Source organism: Monodelphis domestica, chromosome 1 (genome assembly GCF_027887165.1).
Source record: "Monodelphis domestica isolate mMonDom1 chromosome 1, mMonDom1.pri, whole genome shotgun sequence".
Lineage (NCBI taxonomy): Eukaryota > Metazoa > Chordata > Mammalia > Didelphimorphia > Didelphidae > Monodelphis > Monodelphis domestica.
In genome coordinates, this window is record NC_077227.1 from 359,112,834 (window position 1) to 359,136,529 (window position 23,696).

The following is a 23,696-nucleotide window of genomic DNA, read 5'->3' on the forward strand; positions in this document are numbered from 1 at the left end:
TAACTTCTGGGACCCTTCACATGGTAGCCTTTCAGATATGCAACCAGCTAGGTTGCACAGTGGATAGCGTGCTGGACTTAGATTTAGGAAGACCTGAGTTCAAATTTGGCTTCAGACATTTACTAGCTGTGTGATATGATTCCAAGCAAGTTACTTTAACCTCTGTTTGCCTCAATTTCCTCATCTGTCAAATGATAATAATAGCACATACCTCCTAAGGTTGTTGTGAAAAATCAAATAAGATCTTTCTTAGCTGAGGGAGTTTCCATAGTGTGATTTCCCTCCACTTATAAAATCTCATATGTAGACTAATTTCTTGACTACCTATTTCTGTTCATAGAACTAAAAGAGATAGTACATATCAAGGAAAGGAATAATTGGGTATTTAATTAACCAAGCATTGGGTTAAGAGCTTTATTATCCATTTGATCTTCTCAACAATCCTGTGAGAGAGATTATTATCTCCATTTTACAGCTGAGGAAACTGAGCCAGACAGAGGTTATGTGATTTTCCCAGAAATTCACAGGGAGTGCAAGTCTGCATCCAGATTTGAATTCAGGTGTTCCTGATTCCAGACTTACCACTATATCTACCACCCAGTTACTTCACAAGATTATTCATAGAATTAAAGGAGATCATATGCAAAGACTATTAAATAAGTGATCAATAAACATTTTAAACACCTTTGTGATAAGCTCTGAAGATACAAAGGCAAAAATAGCTCCTATCTTCAAGGAATTTATGTTCTTTTTTTTAACCCTTTACCTTCTGTCTTTGTATCAATTCTTCTTTTTTTAACCCCTACCTTCTGTCTTAAAATCAATACCATATATTTGCTTTGAGAGCCAGGCCAGTGGTCTCTCAGAGGGGAGGGTCCTTCTGTCTAAGTGTAACAATTTGGTCAAATGATGGATGAGAGGCACTGCATGCTCAATCCCTTGTCAGGCATCACACGGTGCTCTGCCATGGCACAAGGGTTGGTTTATTTTATAGGTTCAGTGAGTACATACTTTATTGGCACACAATTTTTCAACATACATGTTTCCATAGAACCTAACAACAGTTGCAAAGCCTAAGGAGATAGTCCACAAAACATTGTTGCTATAACAGAGATGGAGATGAATGACATGGATAGGGTGATTTGGAGGTTAGTCCCTCTTGACCTAAGGGATGACCAGTTAGGAGAATCATTGTTACTTTTGGTCAACTTTCACAATCAATCAAAATTACTTAGGAGATGGGTAACAAAACATTTTGTAGCTAGGTACAGGGTAATTTAAAGACAGACTAGAATTGGGATTTTCCTCAATTTCCAAGTCACATTTTTCTTGTGTTTCACTCTGGTACTTTGATGTTCTTGGCTAGCTTGGCTCATAATGGGAGTGAATGTAACTCTGTGGAGAGGGAAAGGAGGGGGGTAATAGATAATAATCTTTAGGTTTTAATTCTGTGAATGTAATCTTTTAAGGTAATTATCTGGGGGGGGATTAAGGTAGAATATATGTGTGTTAACCCTATAAGTATTTGATCTCATATTATTTTTCCTGTATTTGGGAGAGAACAATAATCATAACAATTCCATTAGAGAGAGAAGCCACACAGAGGAGGGGTTCAGTAGGTGCCTTATTTTCTGGGGGCTGCTTTGCAGTCTCCATTTCCCCAGACTATAACTCTATCAGACTGCAGGGGTGATGTCTTTCCACATATTTGCTTCAAGAAAGATGAGAAATAAGAGCTAGTCAACATTGTTGGGGGGATAGAATGACTTGCCCAAGGTCACACAACTAGCAAGTAGTCTGAGGTCAAATTTGAACTCAAGACCCACTATCTCCAGGCTTGGCTCTTTTTATTTTTGTTATCATGCAAAACACATGTCCATATTCATCATTGTTTGAAGAGCACACCCATACAAAGCCAAAACCCCCAAATAAAACCATAAATATACTGATGTGAAAGACAGTCTGCTTTGATCCATATCCATCCATCTGTTTCAACAGTTCTTTCTCTGGAGGTGGATAGCATTCCCCATCATAAATCTTTCAGGATTGTCCCAGATCCTTGCATGGCTGAAAGTAGCCAAGTTTTCACAGATAATCATTGTACACTATTGCTATTCCTGTGTATGGTGTTCTCCCAGTTCTGATTATTTCATTCTGCATCATTTCATACAGATCTTTCTAGCTTTTTCTGAAATCATCCTGCTTAGCATTTCTTATAGCCTAATATTGCTTCTAAGAGAAAAGAACAACAAGAGTTAGGCAATAGGGCTTAAGTGACTTGACGAGCATCAAAGAGATAGGAAGTATCTGAGGCGAGATCTGATCCCAGGTCCTATTGGCTCCAGGCTTGGCACTCTATCTACTATGCTTACCTAGCTGCCCCAAAGAATTTGTGTGCCAATGGAGAGAGCCAATATATTTTAAAAATTAGATAGATACAGAGTAGAAGGACAGTGGCCTTAGAAAAGGAGATTCTCATGGTTAGAAAGATTTGGAAGGACTTCCTGTAGAAAGGAAAGTTTGAGTTGAGTTTTGGAGATAGAAATTCTGAGAGAGAGAGAGAGGCAGGGAAAGAGACAGAAAGACAGAGACAGAGAGTACAAAGGTGCAGACAAAGGAGATGAGTTGTTGTGTGTCAAGACCAGTGAAGATAGATTATATGGAGGGGGTTAAAGGATAAGGAAACTAGAAGGGGCCAGCTTGAAATGTGAAGAGCTCAAAATGCCAAACAAGGAGCTTTCTATATGATCCTGGAGGTAGATGGGAGCCAGTGTAGTTTATTGAGTTAAGGGGGTAACATAATCAGCTATATAACTTGGTAGTTTTGTATATGTTTTTAAGTTCCTTTTCTATTATCTTCCCTTCTGTCTAATCAAGTCCTTTAATTCCTTACATTACCATCACATTTTATGTTTTCCAAAGAGTTTTCATATACCATTATTTCATTGTTCCCTCATTAAAATCCTGGAGGTCTGTGAAGTCTCAACCAACCAGCTTTGTCCTCTTTTTCTGGGGCAGGAGCTAGAATGGCTTTTGGAAATCAACCGTCTAACACATCGGCTACTGTGTAAGCACATGACCCTGGACAGCTTTGATGCCATGTTCCGAGAAGCTAATCACAATGTTTCTGCCCCTTATGGCCGCATTACTCTTCATGTGTTCTGGGAACTGAACTTTGACTTCCTCCCCAACTACTGCTACAATGGATCCACCAACCGGTGAGAGGATTTCTGTGAAGGGTGGAGAGAAAAGGAGAGAAGCTGTGGTGTTTTGCTTCTTGGGTGGGAGTGCATGCATTTATATGCCTATAATAAATCTATATTAAGTACCTACTATGTACAAAGCACCATGTAGACACTATGGAAGATCCAGAGTTAGGTAAGACTTGATCCTTACCCTTAAGCAACTTAAAGTTGTAGTAGTAGTAGAATAAGACAGCAACAAAGGTAATAATGGACAGCGTTCTATGACTAGTATATTAATAGAAGTATAAAACAAAGTACTGAGAGGGAGTGTTCATTTCCACCTTGGTGGGTAGAGTGGTGAAATGCTTCCCAGAGGATACAGCGTTGGATTGGATTTCAAAGAAAGAGAGAGAAGGATGGCAGGACTAAGCATTTATTAAGTACCTACTATTTGCCAGGCACTGAGTTAAGCTCTTTACAAATATCATCTCATTTGATCCCCACAACAATCCTTCAAGTAAGCATTATTTCCATTTTATAGTTGAAGCAACTGAGACAAAGAGAGATGAAATAAATTGTCCAGGGTTATACAGTTAGTAAGTGCTTGAGGACAAATTTGAAGCCAGGACTTCCTGACTCAAGGTCCAACACTGTCTACTGTATCACCTAAAAGGGCATTCCAGGCATAGGGTACAGCATGTGAAAAGGGAGAGAAGCACTGAGACATATTGTCTGTTGGAAAACATGGAGCTCCCCAGTTTGACTAATCGATAGAGTACGTCAAATGATGTAATATGGGGCGGGGGGTGCTGGGTAGCTCAGTGGATTGAGAGCCAGGCCTAGAGACAGGAGGTCCTAGGTTTAAATCTGGCCTCAGATGCTTCCTGGTGGTATGGCCCTGGACAGGTCATTTAACCCTCATTGTTTAGCCCTTACCACTCTTCTGCCTTAGAACCAATACACAACATTGATTCTAAAACAGAAGGTAAGGGTTTTTAAAAAATGATGTAATATGAAATAAAGCTGGAAAGGTACAATAGTTCCAAGCTTTGAAGGGTCTTGAATGTCAATCATAATATATATACATAAATGAATGAGAAAGCATTTAATGAGTGCTTACTAAGTGCCAAGCCCAGTGCTAGGGATACAAATAGAAAAGCAAACACAGGCCCTGCTCCCCCAGAGCTCACAGTCTAATGGGGGCAATAACACATAACCATACAAATACATAATTATAATAGGACTCATGTTCATGAATATATTTACACAAATGCATATCCCAATATACTCATACACAGCTGCAATCAGTCAACAAACATTCTTCAAAGTCCTACCATATGTAAGACAGCACTGTCCCTGCCTGGTATTGTAGGAAATGCAAAGCTCATGTTTCTGTAGTACTTCTCACTGTGATCCTGTGGGGTTAGGTAGTGTAAATAGTATTATTATCTGTAAATAATAGGTACAATAAAACTAAAGTTTTGAGAGGTTAATGGACTTGACCAAAGTCACATCATAGAAGTAGGTGGTAGAGCTGAATCCTGTTTGAGGGGTCTACCCACATGGAATATAAAACAGGACCCCCTGCCCTCTAACAGCTTCTGTTTTAAGTGGGAGAATGTCACCAACACAAATAATCGTGATAGTGTATTTGAATGTGCAAAATAGAGAGGCCCAAAATGAATTTGTAATATGCAGGTAGGTACAACCTTTTTATACACATACACACTGACACTACAGAACACGTGTGTCAGAATGGATTTAAAATTCCCTAAAGATTTGATCCTTCTTGTACCCTAGAAAAACTAATTTAGATAGTTGAGACAGTTTGGTATATTAGAATGGGCCCTGGACTGAGTGTTTGGTGGCTTGAATTAGGATCCATTTTGTGCCACATATTCACTATTGCACTATGCAAGCTACTTCTGCTCTCTAAGTCTTGGTTTTCTCATGTAAAATGAGGGAAGAGAGGCAGCATTGTGTAATATCTAGACAGTCAGCCTTGAAGTCAGATCTGGTTTAACCCTGCCTCTGACATTCACTGGCTATGTGTCCCTGGGTGAATGTCTCAGTTCCTTAGGCCAGAAGTGCCAAACATGCAGCCAGATTGCAGCCTGAAACACTCCATAGTAGGGTCTCAAGCAGATGAAAATTCAATTGGGAAATATTTAACAAAATAAACAAAAATACAATATAGATAATGTTAATATGGGGCAGCTAAGTGGCTCAATGGATGGAGAGCCAAGTGTGAAGGTGGGAGGTTCTGGGTTCATATCTGACCTCATACATTTTCTTAGCTATGTGACCCTGAGCAAGTCACTTAGCCCCTATTGCCTAGCCCTTACTGTTCTTCTGCCTTGGAACTGAGACTTAATATTGATTCTAAGACAGAAAGTAAAGGTTTTGTTTTTTTGTCTTTAAACCCTTACTTTATGTCTTAGAATCAACACTAAGTATTGGTTCTGAAGCAGAAGAGTGGTAAAGGCTAGGCAATGGAGGTTAAGTGACTTGCCCAGGATCACACAACTAGGAAGTGTCTGAGACTGGATTTGAACCTAGGACTTCCTCTCTCTAGGCCTGGCTCTCAGTCCCCTGAGCCACCCAACTGCTCCAGAAGGTAAAGATTTTTTAAAAATATGAAAGAGCTAGGTAGTACAATGAATAGGGCACCAGGCTTGGCATCAGGAAGAACTGAGTTGAAATCTGATCTCAGATATTAGCTGTATGATCCTGGGCAAGTCACTTAAACCACTTTGCCTCAGTTTCCTCATCTGTAAAATGAACTGGAGAAGGAAATAGCAAACCACTCCAGTATCTTGCCAAGAAAATCCCAAAAGGAGTCATGAAGAGTCTGACAGGACTAAAAAACAACAAATAATAAGTAAAATATTAATACGTGGTTTTGTATGTCAATATAAGGGAGCAGGAATCTTTATGTATGGTTAATGGCCCCGATTCTTTTGTTTTAATAACAAATTTCCACATACATTTTCTGAAGTTATATGATGCATTTTGTCCCCTGCTTTTCTTCCCTTCCTCCTCCAGTGGCCCCACTTCTGTTTGAGTTTGACACTACAGCTGTAGGCATTTAAGACTTAAAGGTGGAAAAAAGGTGCCAGCCTGCATTAGGAAAGGACCTTTCTTCCCAGGGAGCTCTCTATGCCTAGGAAATTTCAATCCAGGCCCAAACTTAATTACTTACATCTACATAGAAAATCACATATGGGCATATTTTATAAATTGGCACCTTGGGGGCAGCTGGGTGGCTCAGTGAATTGAGAGCCAGGCCTAGAGATGGGAGGTCCTAGGTTCAAATGTGGCCTCAGACACTTCCCAGCTGGGTGACCCTGGGCAAGTCACTTGACCCCCATTTCCCAGCCCTTACCACTCTTCTGCCTTGGAGCCAATACACAGTAGTGATTCTAAAATGGAAGGTAAGGGCTTAAAAAAATTAAAAATTAAAAAAATTGGCACATATGTGTGCATATACACACTAATATACTATAGGAGTATGAGAAAATGGTGATAAAACACTAACAACCCTGTCTCTCCTACTGAATTGCTGATTGTGAGCACTTATTTATTTCAAAGCACTCACTTATTTCAGGCTGCACTTTTCTAATCTATCAAGGGAGATAATAATACCTTGATGAGAGAAAGTCTGACACGTAGGAGAACCTTGAAAGGCAGGTGTTTGATAATTAGGACTGCTGCTATTTTAGGATGGGATTTCTTTCTTTTTTTTTTAATACTTATTCTAACAGAGTACTCTGCCTTTTGGACCCAGACATGGAGCTTCTTGGACCTCAATCCTCCTCTCAACTTATTTGGCCTTAATAAATGTGTGGCGCCCTGAGAACAGATAGCCACATCTATAAGCCCATCTCAGTTTTCTTTTCTTTCTTTTTTCTTTTTTAAAATCCTTACCTTCCATCTTAGAATCAATAATACTGTGTATCAGTCCCAAGACAGAAGAGTGGTAAGGGCTAGGCAGTGAGGGGTTAAGTGACTTGCCCAGAATCACACAACTAAGAAGGGTCTGAGGCCAGATTTGAACCCAGGACTTCCCATCTCCAGGTCTGGCTCTCAACCCACTGAACCACCTGGCCTTCCCCCATCTCCATCTGAATTTTCTATGGTCATATAACTCCTTCAGATATCAAAAAAGAAAAGTGACTTATAACATCTAACCTAGGGCTTCATCCCATTCTAAGTGGTTCATAAATATGTATTGATTTAATATAATGGAATATGCTGGTCAGGGCTTTTGAAGTCCTTCCATCCTCTCCATTCAGTTTAGAAAGGGTTTTGTTACAGTGCGTATCCCTGTGATGGGATTTCAGAATATATCTAACCCCCGGTTCCTCTCTTCTCCTCTATCAGCTTCGTCCGAACAGCTATTCCCTTCACCCAGGAACCACAGAGGGACAAACCTGCCAATGTTCAGCCATACTACCTCTATGGGTCCAAGGTCAGTGATCATATCAGCAAATTCCTGGTAAAATTGTCAGTCGGAGAACTCAGATAAGCAGATCACATGCAGGGAAGTGTCTTCTGTGGGGGGGGGGGGGGGGGAGCTTAGAAGAGGCAGGCAGCTGAGAGACAGGAGGACTTTAGGGAGAAACAAGGATACTCCATTCTTTGAAAAGTCAACTTTATTCAGGCTGAAAATCTGGGTCGCAAGCGGCAATGAAAAGACATGGTATTTGGTTATATCCTGGTCACATACTGAGTATCAGGGAGGGGTTGGAGGATGGGAAGAGGGTGTGCAGGGACTCTCTCTCAGCTGGGTTCCCCCTGTGCTTCCTTCTTGGTAAACGAACTATAAGGTGTTCATATGGTCCTGTGACTCTGCCCTGTCAGATGGCATGGGAATTGAGGGAAAGGATGAATGGTGGTGGGGATGGGGGATGTGAGAGACATCTGTCTTTGCTCTCCGGCTTCAGACTTATGGGCTAGCAATCTCTTGTCTCACACTGATATAACCAGAGCTTTTCCCTTCCTGCTATTTATATTCACATGCACAAGGAGCCCAGTTGGGTTTTAGCCTAAGGCCGCCATATTCTTTTCTGTCCAGCATCAGCACACATTCACTGATTCTGAGAACTCAGCACTTTCTTATCAGGGGAATGTTGTAACAGGAGAGACAAAAAAGCTAACATTTCACTTATTAAGGAGATTATAATTCTAGTAAACCCCACCAAAATTCAAGAATAATTTCCTTCCAGCTGAATTAAAATCTGTCACTATTAACCTCAACATCCTTTTCAAGCATCCAACTTGAGACTTGGAACTCACAGAAATAACCCATAGTGGAAAGTGATTATGTGATCTTGGGCAACAATGAATGATAACCCATGCTTATCTCATTCTTAAAAACTTACTAAGTCCTTTCCTCTCACCAGGTTTGTGAAATAGAGTACAAAGATTTCTGTTTGCTTTTGTTTTTGACTGAATTCATGATTTCTTTGGTATTGGGTGCTTCTCATAAAAAAGCTTCTTCCACCAATGTGGATCAACAGTTTTCCCTCAACTTTTAGTTTGGAAAAAAAAAAAAAACAAAAGGATCTACTGGATATTGAGAGTTTAAGTCACTTACCCAGGATGATATAGCCAGTGTGGGTCCAAGGTGAGACTTGAACTCAGATCTTCCCTGACTCACAAGCCAGCTCATTGTCAGGGTTGCCACCCTTTCTCTCTAGTACAAACATTACTATCTTTATTTTATAAAGGAGGAAATGAAGATCACAGATTAATTGACTTGTCTCTGGCCACATAATAAGTGTTGGTACTGGAACTCAGACCTAGGTCTTTTAAATTCAAGACCAATCTTGTTTCTACCATTGCCTAAATTCATACAATCTCTGATTTCATCTGCTCTAATGTAAAATGGCAGGCAGTAGGGTGGTTGGACTAAATAATCTATAAATTACCTTCTGATTCAAAGGTTTTATGACACTCCTATCTCTTCCCTTTCTAGAATGCAGTGTAGGAAATGTATGTGTTGCACTTGAGATGAAGTGAAAGAATCTATCTAAAGGGTACCTAATCTTGATCATGTAAATCATGACACATGTAAAACCCAGTGGAATTGTACGTTGGTTATGGGAGGGGGGAAAGGGAAGGGAGGGAAAGAACATAAATCATGTAACTATGGGAAAATAGTCTTAATTAATTAAATAATTTTTGAAGATTAAAAAATAAAGGGTACCTAAGGATATGGGGACTTTGTGTGGCCCATTTGACTTTTGCTAACACACACATACATATGTGTATGTATGTACGAATATGTGTGTGTGTGTGTGTGTGTGTGTGTGTGTGTGTGTGTGTGTGTGTGTGTGTGTGTGTGTGTATCCCTGGACTTTTACACAAACCCTAAACTGTGCCATCCCTGGTACAGGGGAAAAGAAAAAGGAATTTTTTTTAACAAAGGAGAAAAAAATCAAACCAACCAATATTACTTAGGCACATCTTTTGTATCATGAAATGGACCCTGTTCTGTTGACACATCTCTTTTTAACCATTCATCATTCATGGTCCAAGATGAGGAGATATCATGAGTCCCCTTGGGGGAGAAGCAGGCAGAGGGAGAACTGTGGGAGCTCTCAGTCATACCACTAGAGCTCTTGGTCAGTAGTGCTGTCATGGGGAACCCCTGCAGATCTTCCTCCCTCTGCCCAAGGCCTGGAGCCCCATCAGCCCACCTCACCAACTCATTGACTTCCTCTTGCTGGTCTGAGCAGTATGCCCATCTTGGTTCATGGCACCTCAGACACCAGAACTGGAGACAGAAGAAGGCTAAGATGGCCACAAAGCAGGCAAGGAGAAGAGCTGTGACCATCCAAAGAGACACACCAGGATCCAGCTGGGAGCCATGAGTAGCCTTGGAGCTCCTATCCAGGGTATGGAACAAAGTGCAGTGGCTGCTGGAGGGGTAGGAATTCTGGCAGGTGATACACAGAAAGTAGACGGTGGATGGAGCAAGTTGGCGAAGGACCAAGGAGTTGAGGGTTCCAGGGACCTTTTCTTCATGGTGAAAGGGGTGACGTGGGTAGCCTGAGAAGATGCTGTTCCAGTTGGGCCTGTACACAACATGATAATCGTTCTTCACGCAGGACTCTTGTGTAGACCAGGAGATGGTTGCTTGGGTATAAGAAACATTTTTAACTTCAATGTTCATCACGTCTCTGAAACCCAAAGCATAAGAAAAGGTCAATTCTCCTTACTCTCGTAAATCTCTCTCCACCCCAAGGAAAGGAACCTGAAGAGGGATAGCAAGGTGGCCTGGTTTGGCCAGGATAGACTTTTCATGAAGAATTCAGGGCAATGCAAACATCCAGTAAAGAACACTGTTCTCAAGACTGGGGGAGATAAAGAGTTCAGATTAGACTTCTTGTCCTCATACTGCTTACAATCTGGAGAAATAAAGGGGAAACACCTATAATTCCAAATAATCCAAGCAAATCCAATAAACAGCTGTGAAGTCCTTACTTACAACACACTCCGCTAAGCAATGAGGATACAAAAAAATCTCCTAAAAATGGTCACTGCCCTCAAGGATCTCCTAGTCCACTGAGAACAGCAGAAGGAAAGGAACATCAAACATCTTTGATTTTTCAAACCTTTTTCTTCCAATTTAGAATCAATACCACGTATTAGTTCCAAGACAGAAGAGCGGTAAGGACTGGGCAATGGAGATTAAGGGACTTGCCCAAAGTCTTACAACTAGGAAGTAGATGAGGCCAGATTTCAACCCAGGTCCTCTCAACTCTGGACCTGGCTCTTTATTTACTGAGTCACCTAACTGCCCCTGGGGAACAATATCTTAAGAGATAAATTTGAGAATAAAGACTGCACCTATATTTCATTGATATGAGAATGAAGAAATGTCCTCTATCAGTGCAGGTCAACTCCTCTGTAATTTCTAGTCCGAGAGAGTTGTCTAGAGTGCTAAAAAGTTAAATGACTTCTTCTAAATTGACATTACCAGGATGTGTTAGAAGTGAGACTTGAACTCAGATTTTTCTGACTTCAAGGCCATCTCTTTAGCCATTATTTCAGCATAGGCTGCTGCTCTTTCTTACAGATCAGTATATACATGATAATTTACCCACTACATTAAAGAAAGGAAGAAATCACTGACAACCAAGGGGATGAGAAAAGGTTTTTTAAGTAAGCTATGCAACATGGCCTGAGCCTGGAAAGAAGCCAGAGATTACAGGAGTGTGTATGAAGAGGACCTGCCTTCCAAGGTCTAGGGGACAGCCCAGGCAAGCAATACCAGGCAAGTGGAAAGCACTTCTGGGAAGATTCCCCCACTAGTGCCTTGTCTCATTCCAGCATAAGGATGAACCTGGTTCTTGAAAGCTATGACATTGGGGCACAGACTCTGGCAAGCCCTATCAATCAGACAAGGACTTGAATAGGTGCCCAGAGATGGACTACATGTCAATCCTTTCAAGATGAGCTTTGCTAAGTCAATCAATCAATCAGTCAGTCAACATTTATTAAGTCCCAGCCACAGAGTTATGTGCTGGAGTTTGGAAAGATCCATCTGGTTGACCACCAGATGATGAATTTCTTTTTGGCCACAGTTAAGTCTCTGCTATGTTAAGAGAATCATGGAGCAGCTGTAATCAACATCGTTTAAGGGAATACTCTCTCTTTACTACCATGAAAGAACAGCTGTTTTGAATTTTTGAAGTAAACATAAGCTAACTTCTGTGGACAGCTAGGTGGTGCAATGAATAGAGTGCCAGACTGGGAGTCAAGAAGACTTATCTTCCCGAGTTCAAATCTGACCTCAAACACTTACTAGCTATGTGATCCTGGATAAGACACTGAACCCTATTGGCCTCAGTTTCTTCATCTGTAAAATGAGGTGGAGAAGGAAAGGGCAAACCCTTTCAGTATCTTTGCCAAGAAAATGGGGTCAGAAAGAGTGGAATATGGTAAAAAAAATGGCTGAACAATGACAAGTTCTTTGTGAGATTGGGTGATTTGTAAAATGAAGTAGAGAAGGAAATGCCAATCCCCTCCAGTATCTTTGCCTAGAAAATAGATCATAAAGAGTCAGACATGACCAAAATAACAAGTTCTTTGTGAAATTGGATGAAGGAGGGAAGCCACTACCCCCTTCCAGGACTGGTGGTAGAAGTCAAGGAATCTTGATTTAATGTGGAGGTATTATTTAAAGTTGGGTTTTAAAGGATGGCTAAGAATTTAACAACCAAGATAAATAGAGGAGTACAGGGGAGGGGTAAAGCAGAGTATGAGCAAAGGCATGAAGGCAGATAAGTTCAAGGAATTATAGAAGAGAAAGTAAGTAGTCCAGTCTGGCTGAAGCACACCTTATTTGGAAGAGAAATAATGTGAGACAACGTTGGAAATATAATATGGAACCAGATTGGGAAAGACCTAAAAATCCAGAATCAAGAAGATGAACTTTTCTTAGTATGTGAAAGAATTTTGAAAAAGGAAATGAAATAATCATCTCTATGTCAAAATAAAGATTAGCCTGGCAAGGTCTCCAGGGTGTCTTTGGGGAGTAAGAAAGAGCAAAAATGGCAATATTGGTTAGGAGGCTATGTAATAGGAAAGGAGAGTGGTAATGAGGGACTGTGCTTATATAGTATCTGTGGGGACAAGAGAAGGGGCTAGGATGTGAGATGCTGCAGAGGTGGCATTGATGACACTTTAGCAACTAATTATGAGACCTGACAGAGGAGAAAGAGAAGAGTGAAAAGAGAAATGTAGAGATGAAAGGACTGCCTCAGCTAGCTTAGCTTGGAATGATATTCTGGTCCAAACCCTAAGAGCAGAGCAGCTCAGGGCTCTAGAACTCTGGGAGGTCCTGCCTAAAGGAGATGTAGTCAGTATTTACATGGAAGAAGTTTAGGGTCTTTGGCTCAAAGGAGGGATGCACAACTTTGGATATTGACACCCTTCAAGTGACATCTCGTTCAACAGTGAGTAGACCCAAACCCCAATTTGCTATATGTGTCTTTTGTTTTCCTACATCTCTCCCTCTTCCATTTCATATCTTTCTGTCTCCTCCCTTCCTCCCTTCCTCTTCTCCTCCTTTTCCTTCTTTCTCCCTCTCTTCACTTCTCCTTTTCAGCACCTCTTTTGCCAGTGTTATGAGATCTGGTGGTTCCCATGGGCATTGGGCAACCTCATTTAGCTCTCCAGGCTAAACAGGATGTTGCTCCCCCCCGGATGAGAGCAATGAACAGTTCTCCCCAATTTCCTTCTCATCGTAGAATGGTCTAAAAAAGAAACATTTTACAAAGGATGAAGATGGAGAGATATAGGCAGAGCTACAGGAAGCTTCAGGCTTAGTCCCTGGAGCTTCCAAATAACTATTCAAATTCAATTTATGCAGCTTCTCTGCTATGTGATAGCTCCCCTTTGCCTGGTCATTAAGCTTTAAAATGCGTCATGCCCGATAGCATGGGAGACTGCTTTGTGCCATCCAGCTCCTGCCTCACAACATAGTGCACACAGCAAAAGCCAGCCCTTCACAGTGGGGTATATCCACATGCTATATTGTGCTCTCCCTGAATACCCTGGTGAAACTCAGGACTAGGGATGGAGAGACACAGTGCTTTTATCACCTGGCTACTATGGAAGTTCTATCAAGTCAAGTAAAATCCCAAAGAGGCTTCCATCCTCTAAGGGGGAAAGATGTTGAAGGCAGTTAGTCCTGCTGCATCTGGAGGGAAGCAATGCTTACTTCTCTGCTGAGTTGTAGACTTAAATCTGGAAGGAATCTTAGGAGTCTTTTACTCCAACCCATTAATTTTACAGATAGGAAACTGAAGCCTAGAGAGTGTACCTTTTGCACCAGGCCACCTTCTGTAAATTCTTACTCTAACTGTAAGAAATAGCTAATCCCAGTGAATGCAGATCTGCCTGCAGATCTCAAGTCTTTTTCCTCTGTCTTCAGCCCACACACAGGTACTGTTTCTTAACACTATAAGGCTGTAAAAATGAGACAATCCAGTGTGATTGAGTTTACCGAGGGGCTATTATTTTGCTGTTTTCCCATCACCAGCTCCTCATTACCTTTCCTATATCTCTAAGGGAACTGAACCACAGGAAAATATACAGCACTGAAAAGATTTTCCAGGTCTGACTTTTTATCTGAGCTCAGGCTTGGAAATATCTCCATTTGGCTGAGCATCCCTTCCCTGAATAATGGGTTCTAAAAGGATTCATTAAGTGCTTTCAGAACCTGTCTATGAAAGGCTATTACAGGACTGAATGTTGGAAATCTTGTTTCTTTTCTCTTTTCTTTTATCTCCTCCCACACATTCATATATTCTCTCCATCCCATTTTGGCTAGGGGTGGAGGACCCAATTCATTTACATGGAATATACTATGGAAAGGATTTTAGAAATGATTTAGTATTTCCCTATCATTTTATAAATCGAGAAAGCTGAAGCCCAGAGAATAAGTAATTTGAAATGGATACATAGCTCTATAGTAGAAGACTTGGGAAGTGAACCCAGATCTCCTGACTGCCAGTTCAGTGATCTTTCTAATACACAGCCCGGCTTTAACTCTATGCTGCATTACTTCAGATACACAGGTATATCCCACAGAGTACTGCTGAAGGACATTTTTATGACAGTTATCCCATCATCTTGAGTGAAAAAAATTCTCTTTTCTCTCCATTCTGACCCAGGGCAACAATTGGCTCACTTGAGAGACTAAGTTTCCTTAAAAAGCCTCTTCCGGTTTCTTAATAATATATAATTTTTATAAATATATCTTTTCACATAAATATATATTTATTTACTCCCCACTTCTCTGGATAAAAGCTTGCTTTTTTTTTAAATTCAGTCTCTTTCTCCCATTCTCCCTCACCCTCATTCCATTACATTCCTGCCTAAGTCCTTTTTGTCTTTCTCTCTGCTTTTGTTCTTAAAAACCATGACTTTGTTGATTCACCCCCTGGTTCCTTCCTAGGTTCCAAGTAATGGCAGGGGTTTCTCTAGACAGAGCGTGAGAAAGAAAGGCTGTGTATCTTACCTTACAAGTTCTCTTCCCTGGAGAACTATTCAGCCAGAGCCCAGCCCTCCTTGGTAGAGCAGAAAGAAAGCAGAATTAATGATGCTTTTCCTTCTCTTCCCTCACAGTTAGGGTCCTCCCTGATGTCTCTTTTGCTGCTGACTGAGAAAGCCCATTGCTACCCCAACCCCCCTCCAAGCTTTGTATTATACATTTCTTCAGAGTCAGCATCCCTCACCATGGCAACCAATGGCAACCTGTATGCACATCATTTTCAAGGAGCCAGTCAGTGGTCTATCTTCCAAAAGCCTGCAGTCCTGGGAGGGGGATACATTTCCTTTTTGTTTGGACAAAGAATTTTTTTAAAACCTGAGAAGATTTGTATCTCTTCTTTAATGCTCCAATTTCCCATATTTTTCTTTGCTCAACCATGATTGAAAATTTAAGAATTCATTTTATTTTGGTGGGGCAAAAATTACTTTCTCTGATTACCCCTACTGTGGAAAAAACAACCAGAAATAGTTACACAGATTATCCATTTATTACACTACTCAGACTAGTTGCACCTTCCACCTTCTCCCTTCTCGCTCCTAATTATCTGCATTGCATCTACAATCTTCTCCTCCCCAACTCCTCAACTCACCAATATCACTTCTATTCCTTACTTTTCACTCTGTCATGATGTAGTACTTATGCAGTCTCAGGCTTGACTTAACCATTTAACCATTCAGACAGGTTCTCAGTTTGTTTTTCACTTGTAAAATGAGAGGGTTAGACTAGTTGATCTCCAAAGTCCTTAAATTCAATGGCTTCAGACACTTAATTAGCTGTATGGCCCTAGGCAAATCACTTAACCCAGTTTGCCTCAGTTATCTCATTTGTAAAATGAGCTGGAGAAGGAAATGACAAACACTCCCCAGCGCGTCTTTACTTGAAATACAAAGGAGGTCATGCAGAGTCAGATAAAACTGAAATTACTGAACTACAAACAACTACTATGATCATGAAAAACAAAATATGGTTTGCTACTAAACTATAGGGTTATGGACTAGATCCATGATTTCAATAGTATAAGGAACTTTTGGGTGACGAAATTCCTTCTTACTGGTGCAGGCCAGAATTTTCTCTTTAATCTTAAGTCTTGGAAAAATTGGTTCACCCAGGCTCACAAAGTCTGCATGCCTCAGAAGCAGGACTTGAACTCATGAACTCTCAGTTTATTTGCTCCACACAGTCTCTCATCCATACCATTCCCAAAAGGACAAGTTAGATACGCCATCAACTCATTTCACCTGGGCCATCCATTAGTTAGAGAATTGTGTCTTAGATTCAAACTAGTAATAAAAATACAGAAGCTACTTCTCTCTGCCTCGATTTTGTCAGGGTGATGGGGCAGCTAGATGGCTCAGTGGATAGGGCTCTGGATCTGGAATCAGGAAGACTTGGGCTCAAATCCAGCCTCAGACCACTTCCTAACTTTGTGACCCTGGGCAAGACACAGTTTGCTTTAATCCACTGGAGAAGAAAATAGCAAACCATTCCAGTATCCTTGGCCAAGAAAACCCCATAGACATGATCCATAGGGTCACATACACTGAATGGTTGAACAACACACACACACACACACACACACACACACACACACACACACACACACTCATGCGTGCACATGCAAATGAAAACAATCTTTAGAATTTCTTCCTTATCTGACATTCTGAGGTTCCTTCCAATTTTGACATTATAGGATTCTATACTTTACCAAGCCCCCCAATTCTTTCTTCCATCACAAACATTGCTACTGCTAATCTAGTCATTCATTTTCAAAGACTTTGGCTTTTCAAGTGCGTTAGAATGAAAAGTTTCACATACTCAAACCTGAATAGAAGAGCGAATTCATTTGTCAAGATGTGGCCAACTATACACAAATACCTATAAGGAGAAATAGGGAAATTTTAAGACTTGCAAAAAAAATGGAGAGGAAATCAAAATATCTTGAGGGATGTACTCAATGCTCAGAAGTTTTGAGAGAGCCAGCAATTGTGATTCCAGAATTCAGGGATGCAAAGTGCAGTTTACAAAGGAATTGAGTGCTTTGAGTTCCCCCTTCTCCTAACACACACACACACTGGAAAGAATCTTAAATAATTTAGAAATTAGAATGTTAAGACCTTAGAATGTGGAATGTCAGAGCTGAAAGGAACTTGCAAAATAGATTCTATTATCTGGTTTCCATAAAAGTCATGGGGAAATATGAAATTCCCTAGTACTATCCACCATGATCTATAAGAATATTGTTGTTCCATCGTTTCAGCCATGTCCTACTCTTTGTGATGCCATTTGAGGTTTTCTTGGCAAAGATACTAGAATAGTTTGCCATTTCCTTTTCCAGCTCATTTGACAGATGAGGAAACTGAGGCAAACAGGGTTAAGCTTCTGTCCAGGGTCACACAGCTAGTAAGTATTTGAAATTAAATGTGAACTCAGCTCTTCCTAACTCTAGGCCTGGCACTCTATCCACTTAGCTGCCCTAATATAAAAATATTAATTCACATCAAAATGAAAATCTGAAATATTCATCATACAAAACCTATCTATAGTGCCATTTGGCAAATGACAAGCTCCACTGAAGGTAAGCAGTGTCAGATATCCTAGGGACAACCTTAGTATATGTGATGAAATACTGAGCAGGTCAGACTGATGACAGATTGTTCAACTAACAGACTGAATTGTATCACATGACAGACAACTGAAACTCAATGGGATCAAACAATGATCTGGAATCAGTGGGTGTAGGTTTACTGAATTGAGCCTTTGTTAATTTTGTGCTTGCTTTAAAATGAGGATATGAATTATCTTATGCTCAATGGATAGTCCCAAGAAATGCAGACAGCTTAACTCACAACATTAAATTTCAGGTCCTAATTGAGTTTTGTTTTATGCCACTTTGAATGTCCTTTTTTCCTCCATTCTTTTATTTTTTTTAATCTTTACTTTTTGTCTTAAAAATCTCTCTAAGACAGAAAGACAAGAGCTAGGCAAACAGGGATAAGTGATTTGCCCAGTTCCCACCATTCTCAAGATACTTCTTTGCCTTAAGAAAATGCACTTGGCTTCAAACCTATTTGAAATGTAGCTTAAATTAAGTCTGCTTGTTATTTTAGACATGAAGAATCATATAATTTTAGTACTGGAAGATACCCAGCGGCTCATCTAGTCCAACAGATGGGGGAAATGAAATCCAAAGAGGAAAGCGACTTTTATTTCGTACATTTTTATTTTAAATGAGGCCTGTTTTTAGTGCACTTTCCCTAAACGTCTAGGTACACACTGAGTTCAAGAGACAGGAATATTCAGCCCTGTTAATTGAGTCAGCTCAGAAAGGATATTCAAGCCTGCTGAGACAATCCTGCTAATCGACTCTACTTTTTTTGGTGAAATCAATTAGCAGAATCAATTTAGATTTAGTCAATTGGTAATATGCCAACTAGGAACATTTGTGGCAGGTTTCAAATATCTAGAATCATCATTGCATCCTTGTTTTTCTTCACATCGTCAGAACATGGCCAGCCTTCTGCCTCTCCACCCATTCCCCTATGAGGCAGTAGGGTCCAGTCTCCTATTGAGTCAGCAGGTTAGACTGGGTGCCCTTAGGGGTTGTTTATGCATGTCTCTATTGGCATGTGTGTGTTTCTATAGCTGCATGTGTTTGTGTGTCTTGGGGAATAATGGAGGGTGACGGCTCAATGTTGGTGATCCTTTGAAAGGGGTTTGGTTTGCCTAATGCTGACTTTAGAATTCTCCTCAGTTCAACCCTCTTTCTCTGAAGCTTGGGACATACATTGAAACATAGGTTTCTGAAGGACAGGAAGATAATTCAATTCTATTCAATTTTACAAGGATTTCTTGAGTGTTTGCTGTATGTAAAGATCTATGAAAGATACAAAGACTAAATATGGTCCTTGCTCTTGAGTTATTCGGTACTATGAAAATATCTAAAAAAACATTTCCAATTGCATGGTGTGTGCCTGATTTTTTCTAGTGATTTTTGCCTTGTGTCAGTGAAGCAACTCTTGAGTGGATTCATTCCTCACTCTTGCCTAGAAGAAGAAAGATTTCTCAGAGTCCTTTCTTGTTCTAAATCTATGATCTATCAAACCTGTCAGGTAGCTGATGAGTTGTTAACCATCTTTATCTGATTTATTCATATTTTCTTTAAAAAAAAAAGAGCTGCCACTAGCAATAGGGGACCTTAGAAAACAAGCATCTTGGAAACAAGACTTTTGGAGGACACAGCAGTGTCCTTACTAAGGCAATGTCCTTACTTCTAGGACTGTACTAGGTTTTTGTTCATTCTAAATTAGCTCCCCAGATGGATTCTGGAGATAGTCTACCTGCCCATTTCCCAGGGAAATGGTGAGATGGAGAGAATGTGCTATAAGCCATAAGGCAACTACAGAAGAGTACTGTAGAAGGTTGTACACCCTTTCATTCAGTAAACATTTATTATGTCTGCTAGGTGCCAGGTGCTGCTGTGCCAGGCATTGGGAGTACAAGGATGAGTCCCCACGTTCAAGAAGCTTGCATTCCTTTGCAGGCTTTGTGAACCTTGAAGTGCTATATAAATATGTGAGTTGAGTTGTTAGGCATTATGTTTGCCTCTGTCCTGAAATATGTATAAAACAACCAAATTGGACTAAATGACCCTAAAAAGTCACTTTTACCCTGGTAGTCTCTGAGTCTATTGTAGGTCTCAGATTCATATAGTGAGAAAAAGTCAAAAGATAAAGAGATGACTAGTTGCTAGTTTTCCAGTGGTAGTCACAGTTCAGAAAAAGTGATCATTGTCCCAAATCTTCTCTCAAAAACATGTCCTAAAGTAGAAACTGTAGAAAGAGAATCAGGCCTGGAGATGGGAGGCCTTGAGTTCAAATATGACCTCAGACGCTTCCTAGCCATGTGACCCTGGGCAAGTTATTTAACCCCCATTGCCTAACCCTTGTCACTCTTCTGCCATGGAACCAATATACAATATCAATTCCAAGACAGTAGGTAAAAGTTAAAAAAAAAAAGGAACTGTATAGGAATACCAGAGTCCAGTCTTGCTTCTCTACGGGCTAAGAGAACCACAGCTAAATGGCACTGAGAAAAGAGCCTAATGAGTCATAAACAAGCTTCTATCAAATGCAGTATTCTCAAGTGTCACCATAACCAAAGCAGCATCTCAGCATGCTCCTATGGACATAAGCAACAAAGCTAAAATATTAGTGGCTCTTGTCAAAGACCATTAGCTGAAGGGGCACTCACTTGAAAAAAAAATCCCTTTTCCTAAAAGCAAATGAAAAAGTAGAGAACTCAAGTCTGTGTGACTGCCTTTTTTCAGGTGCATTGGGTCTCTGATCATGAGGTAACATGACATAACTTTTAGAGAATCAGAAATAGTTGGGTTCCGGGCCACCTTTAACATTACTAGCTCTATGACCTTTAGCAAGTTGCTTAATTTCTCAGACACCACCACCGTTCTAAGTACAAGTACTGAGCTGCCTTAGGGGGAATTGTAAAAATTAAAATTAATATGCAATAATAAAAATATTATATTTAAGGGATTTATTAATGATCATTAGAAATAAAGGAATAAAAGGGATACCAATAAAAACCACGTGCCTATGGCTAATCAATCTGTTCAATATCCCCACTCTTACCACCACCATACTCAAGACAGGAAACCAAAGAGGCAGAGCAAGAGGAAGTGCAAAATGACAGGAAGTCAGTGGGCTCCTGGGAAATGTAGTTTTTTAGGGTAACAGGTTTTCAATTATACATTCCTCCTTGAGGTCCAGTGGAAGATTGATCTCTCCAATAGATCTTGTAAACATAACCAACTTTGAAATTATAATAATTTGAGGATAAAAGCAAAAGAGAACAAAGCCAATGATTGCTAGGTGCATTGACAAAAAGCAAGTTAGGGGGCAGTCCCCTTTGGCATAAGAGTATACATACAAAACAAATGCATTTCAACCCCACACAGTTCAAATCACCACATCCCAAAGTTCACTCTGAATCTTCTGGTGCAGTGTGTGGTCTATGAAGGCATTTTCATGGTGCCTTCTCCAAACAGTTCACTTTTTGGATTTGGAGAGGTAGCATGTTTCTTATCCTAAAATTACCCTCAAAAGAATTTAAACTTGTTGAAAAACACAGGGATCACTTTGGAATGCATGGCTGAGTTGTGAGATATATGAATCAGTTAGCAAGAGAAATTAAAAACATCAAAAAATCCAAATAAAAGAGAAAAAATAACTTATGGTTGAAATATAGAATATCAAAGTCTTATGTGTAAAAATTCTATGTAAAGAAAAAATAAACCTATAACAGGTCCTTGAATCAGGACCCAATTAAAGTGATTTATGAATTATGCACTTACCCAATTCATAGCCAGGACTATATATAGAAAGTTTGCCACACTATAAAAGACAGAAAAGGGACTAGATTTTAGCAGCAAATTAGAATCTTGATGGAGTCAGAATTGAGATACTTGGTATAATGTGGGGACAAGGAAGACCTGCCTTTGACATATGTCAGAACAGCCACAACCTTGAACCCCAAACAAGTTCAAGTCCTCTTGTCTTGGCTCAAAATTTCATCAATCCCATTGGGACTGGTTGGTCTCTTTGACCTTGTACTCCATCAACACTATGCAGTTAGCTTTGTGCTTCTTTGGCACTATGCAATGACTCTTTTTGTATTCTCTTCTCCTGGAATCAGACAAAATCATTAAGCAAAGTCCCATAATTTTTTTTAAATAATCAATGGCATCATTTTTATAGTCTAAAGCTTTTGGATATGCAATGACATTAGGGCAAATTGATTTTACGCTAATATTATTGCAAAATCAAAAAAGTTAAAGAAAATCTCAATACTGGTGACAAGATTCAAATACAAAAAGGAGAGAAAAAGTAAAACTGAAATACTATATTGCGCATGCAAACAAAAATCATAATAAAAAGTTTTAAAAATATATAGCTTACAATCATTGACACACTGTCAGCTAAGAAAAGGTAGAATATAAAGATTTCTCACCCAAAAAAATGAGATCCATTTCCTTTTTAAATTTGGCCATGATCCACTGTGTGTGTGCAAATGATTTTTTTTTTTACTAAGTAAAAAAATTTTTTATAAAGAACGATAGTACAACAGGTAATGCACATTCAAGGAGGATAAAAATCCCCAAAGTTATAATAGCCCATTTATTATATATATATATATATGATATATATAATAGCCCATGACAAACCTACTATCATTAGGATTCACATGAGTCTGCTGTATGACACTAGAAGACTAATGGATACTTGTCACAAGTTTTTCAGGTATAGCAATCATTCAACCTTGACTGAGATATTTTTTTTAAACCCTTACCTTCCGTCTTGGAGTCAATACTGTGTATTGGCTCCAAGGCAGAAGAGTGGTAAGGGTAGGCAATGGGGGTCAAGTGACTTGCCCAGGGTCACACAGCTAGGAAGTGGCTGAGGCCGGATTTGAACCTAGAGATATTTTTTTTTAATCTATTACTGCCATCATTACAAAAATGTGGCAGAGGAATCTAGGGGGGAAAAAAAAAACCTCTGTACTGTTGATGTTGGGTCTAAAAATGTTACCAAGAATCTAGATCATTCTGGTGGAAGGATAGAGTAAGCTGAAGAGTTACAAATGGGAGATGCCCCCTCTTGGGAGTCATCCAGGGGTACCATGCCGTGGGAATAATTTCCCAGTTCCTCTGGTTTGAGACTGTGATATGTCCCATACATTTACATTTTTACAAATGTGGAGGTGGGGATATAATAGTGCTTCAATTCATCTACTAAATGGATCCTTTACCTCTTGTTACAAATAATTCAGAGGCAGGCAAGATGATCAGTCAGAGTTATTGAAAAAAATCTAAAAATCATGTATGAAGATCCCTTAAAATAAATTTGAGATATTTAGCTCATTAAATTTTCCAAAGGTTGTTAACCAGGTTGACAAAGTCCATCCATCATCTATGTGACAATTAACAAAAGCAAAATGGAAGAAAAAGACTATTTTTATGGGCATATACAATAATATTTTGTTCAGTATAGTTATAGGGGAAAAGTGACAGAATATATCTAAAAGCTAAAACATAGTAGATTAAATGATTCTGTGTAACAGAATAATATCAATTGGATTAATATATGAACTTAAAAACAACACAATTAAATCTTAAAGGGGACAATCAGCAAAATACAATAAGATACAAAGACTTTCATAAAACAATGGAGTCTGAAGAGGCTTAAAAATTTCACCTCCAGACTCTTTAAAGTTCCTTTCTCTATCCAGATTCCTTTTGTCATACCACTGGGATCTCCAGTAGGGAGGGAGAATTCCTCACTGAGCATAGTGTGGTGGAATCCCAAACTGGATGAATTTTAGAAACTTGGCAGGCCCAAATGGCAAGGGGTTGTAGGGAGATGAATTTC

The 23,696-nt window shown here is 39.8% G+C and overlaps 2 protein-coding genes across 2 annotated transcripts in view; one reads left to right on the forward strand and one right to left on the reverse strand.

Annotated features, from left to right (window-relative positions):
- CYFIP2 (cytoplasmic FMR1 interacting protein 2) overlaps positions 1–23,696 on the forward strand; it is a 167,636-nt gene that overhangs the window by 89,417 nt on the left and 54,523 nt on the right. Inside the window, exons 22-23 of the mRNA XM_056811521.1 lie at positions 3,019–3,218; positions 7,569–7,656. Coding sequence (XP_056667499.1) covers positions 3,019–3,218; positions 7,569–7,656 — 288 coding nt within the window. The remainder of the gene's footprint in view (positions 1–3,018; positions 3,219–7,568; positions 7,657–23,696) is intronic.
- The window catches only part of FNDC9 (fibronectin type III domain containing 9), a 48,401-nt gene continuing 32,527 nt past the window's right edge, over positions 7,823–23,696 (reverse strand). Inside the window, exon 2 of the mRNA XM_007473947.3 lies at positions 7,823–10,372. Coding sequence (XP_007474009.1) covers positions 9,643–10,365 — 723 coding nt within the window. The 5' untranslated portion in view covers positions 10,366–10,372 and the 3' untranslated portion in view covers positions 7,823–9,642. The remainder of the gene's footprint in view (positions 10,373–23,696) is intronic.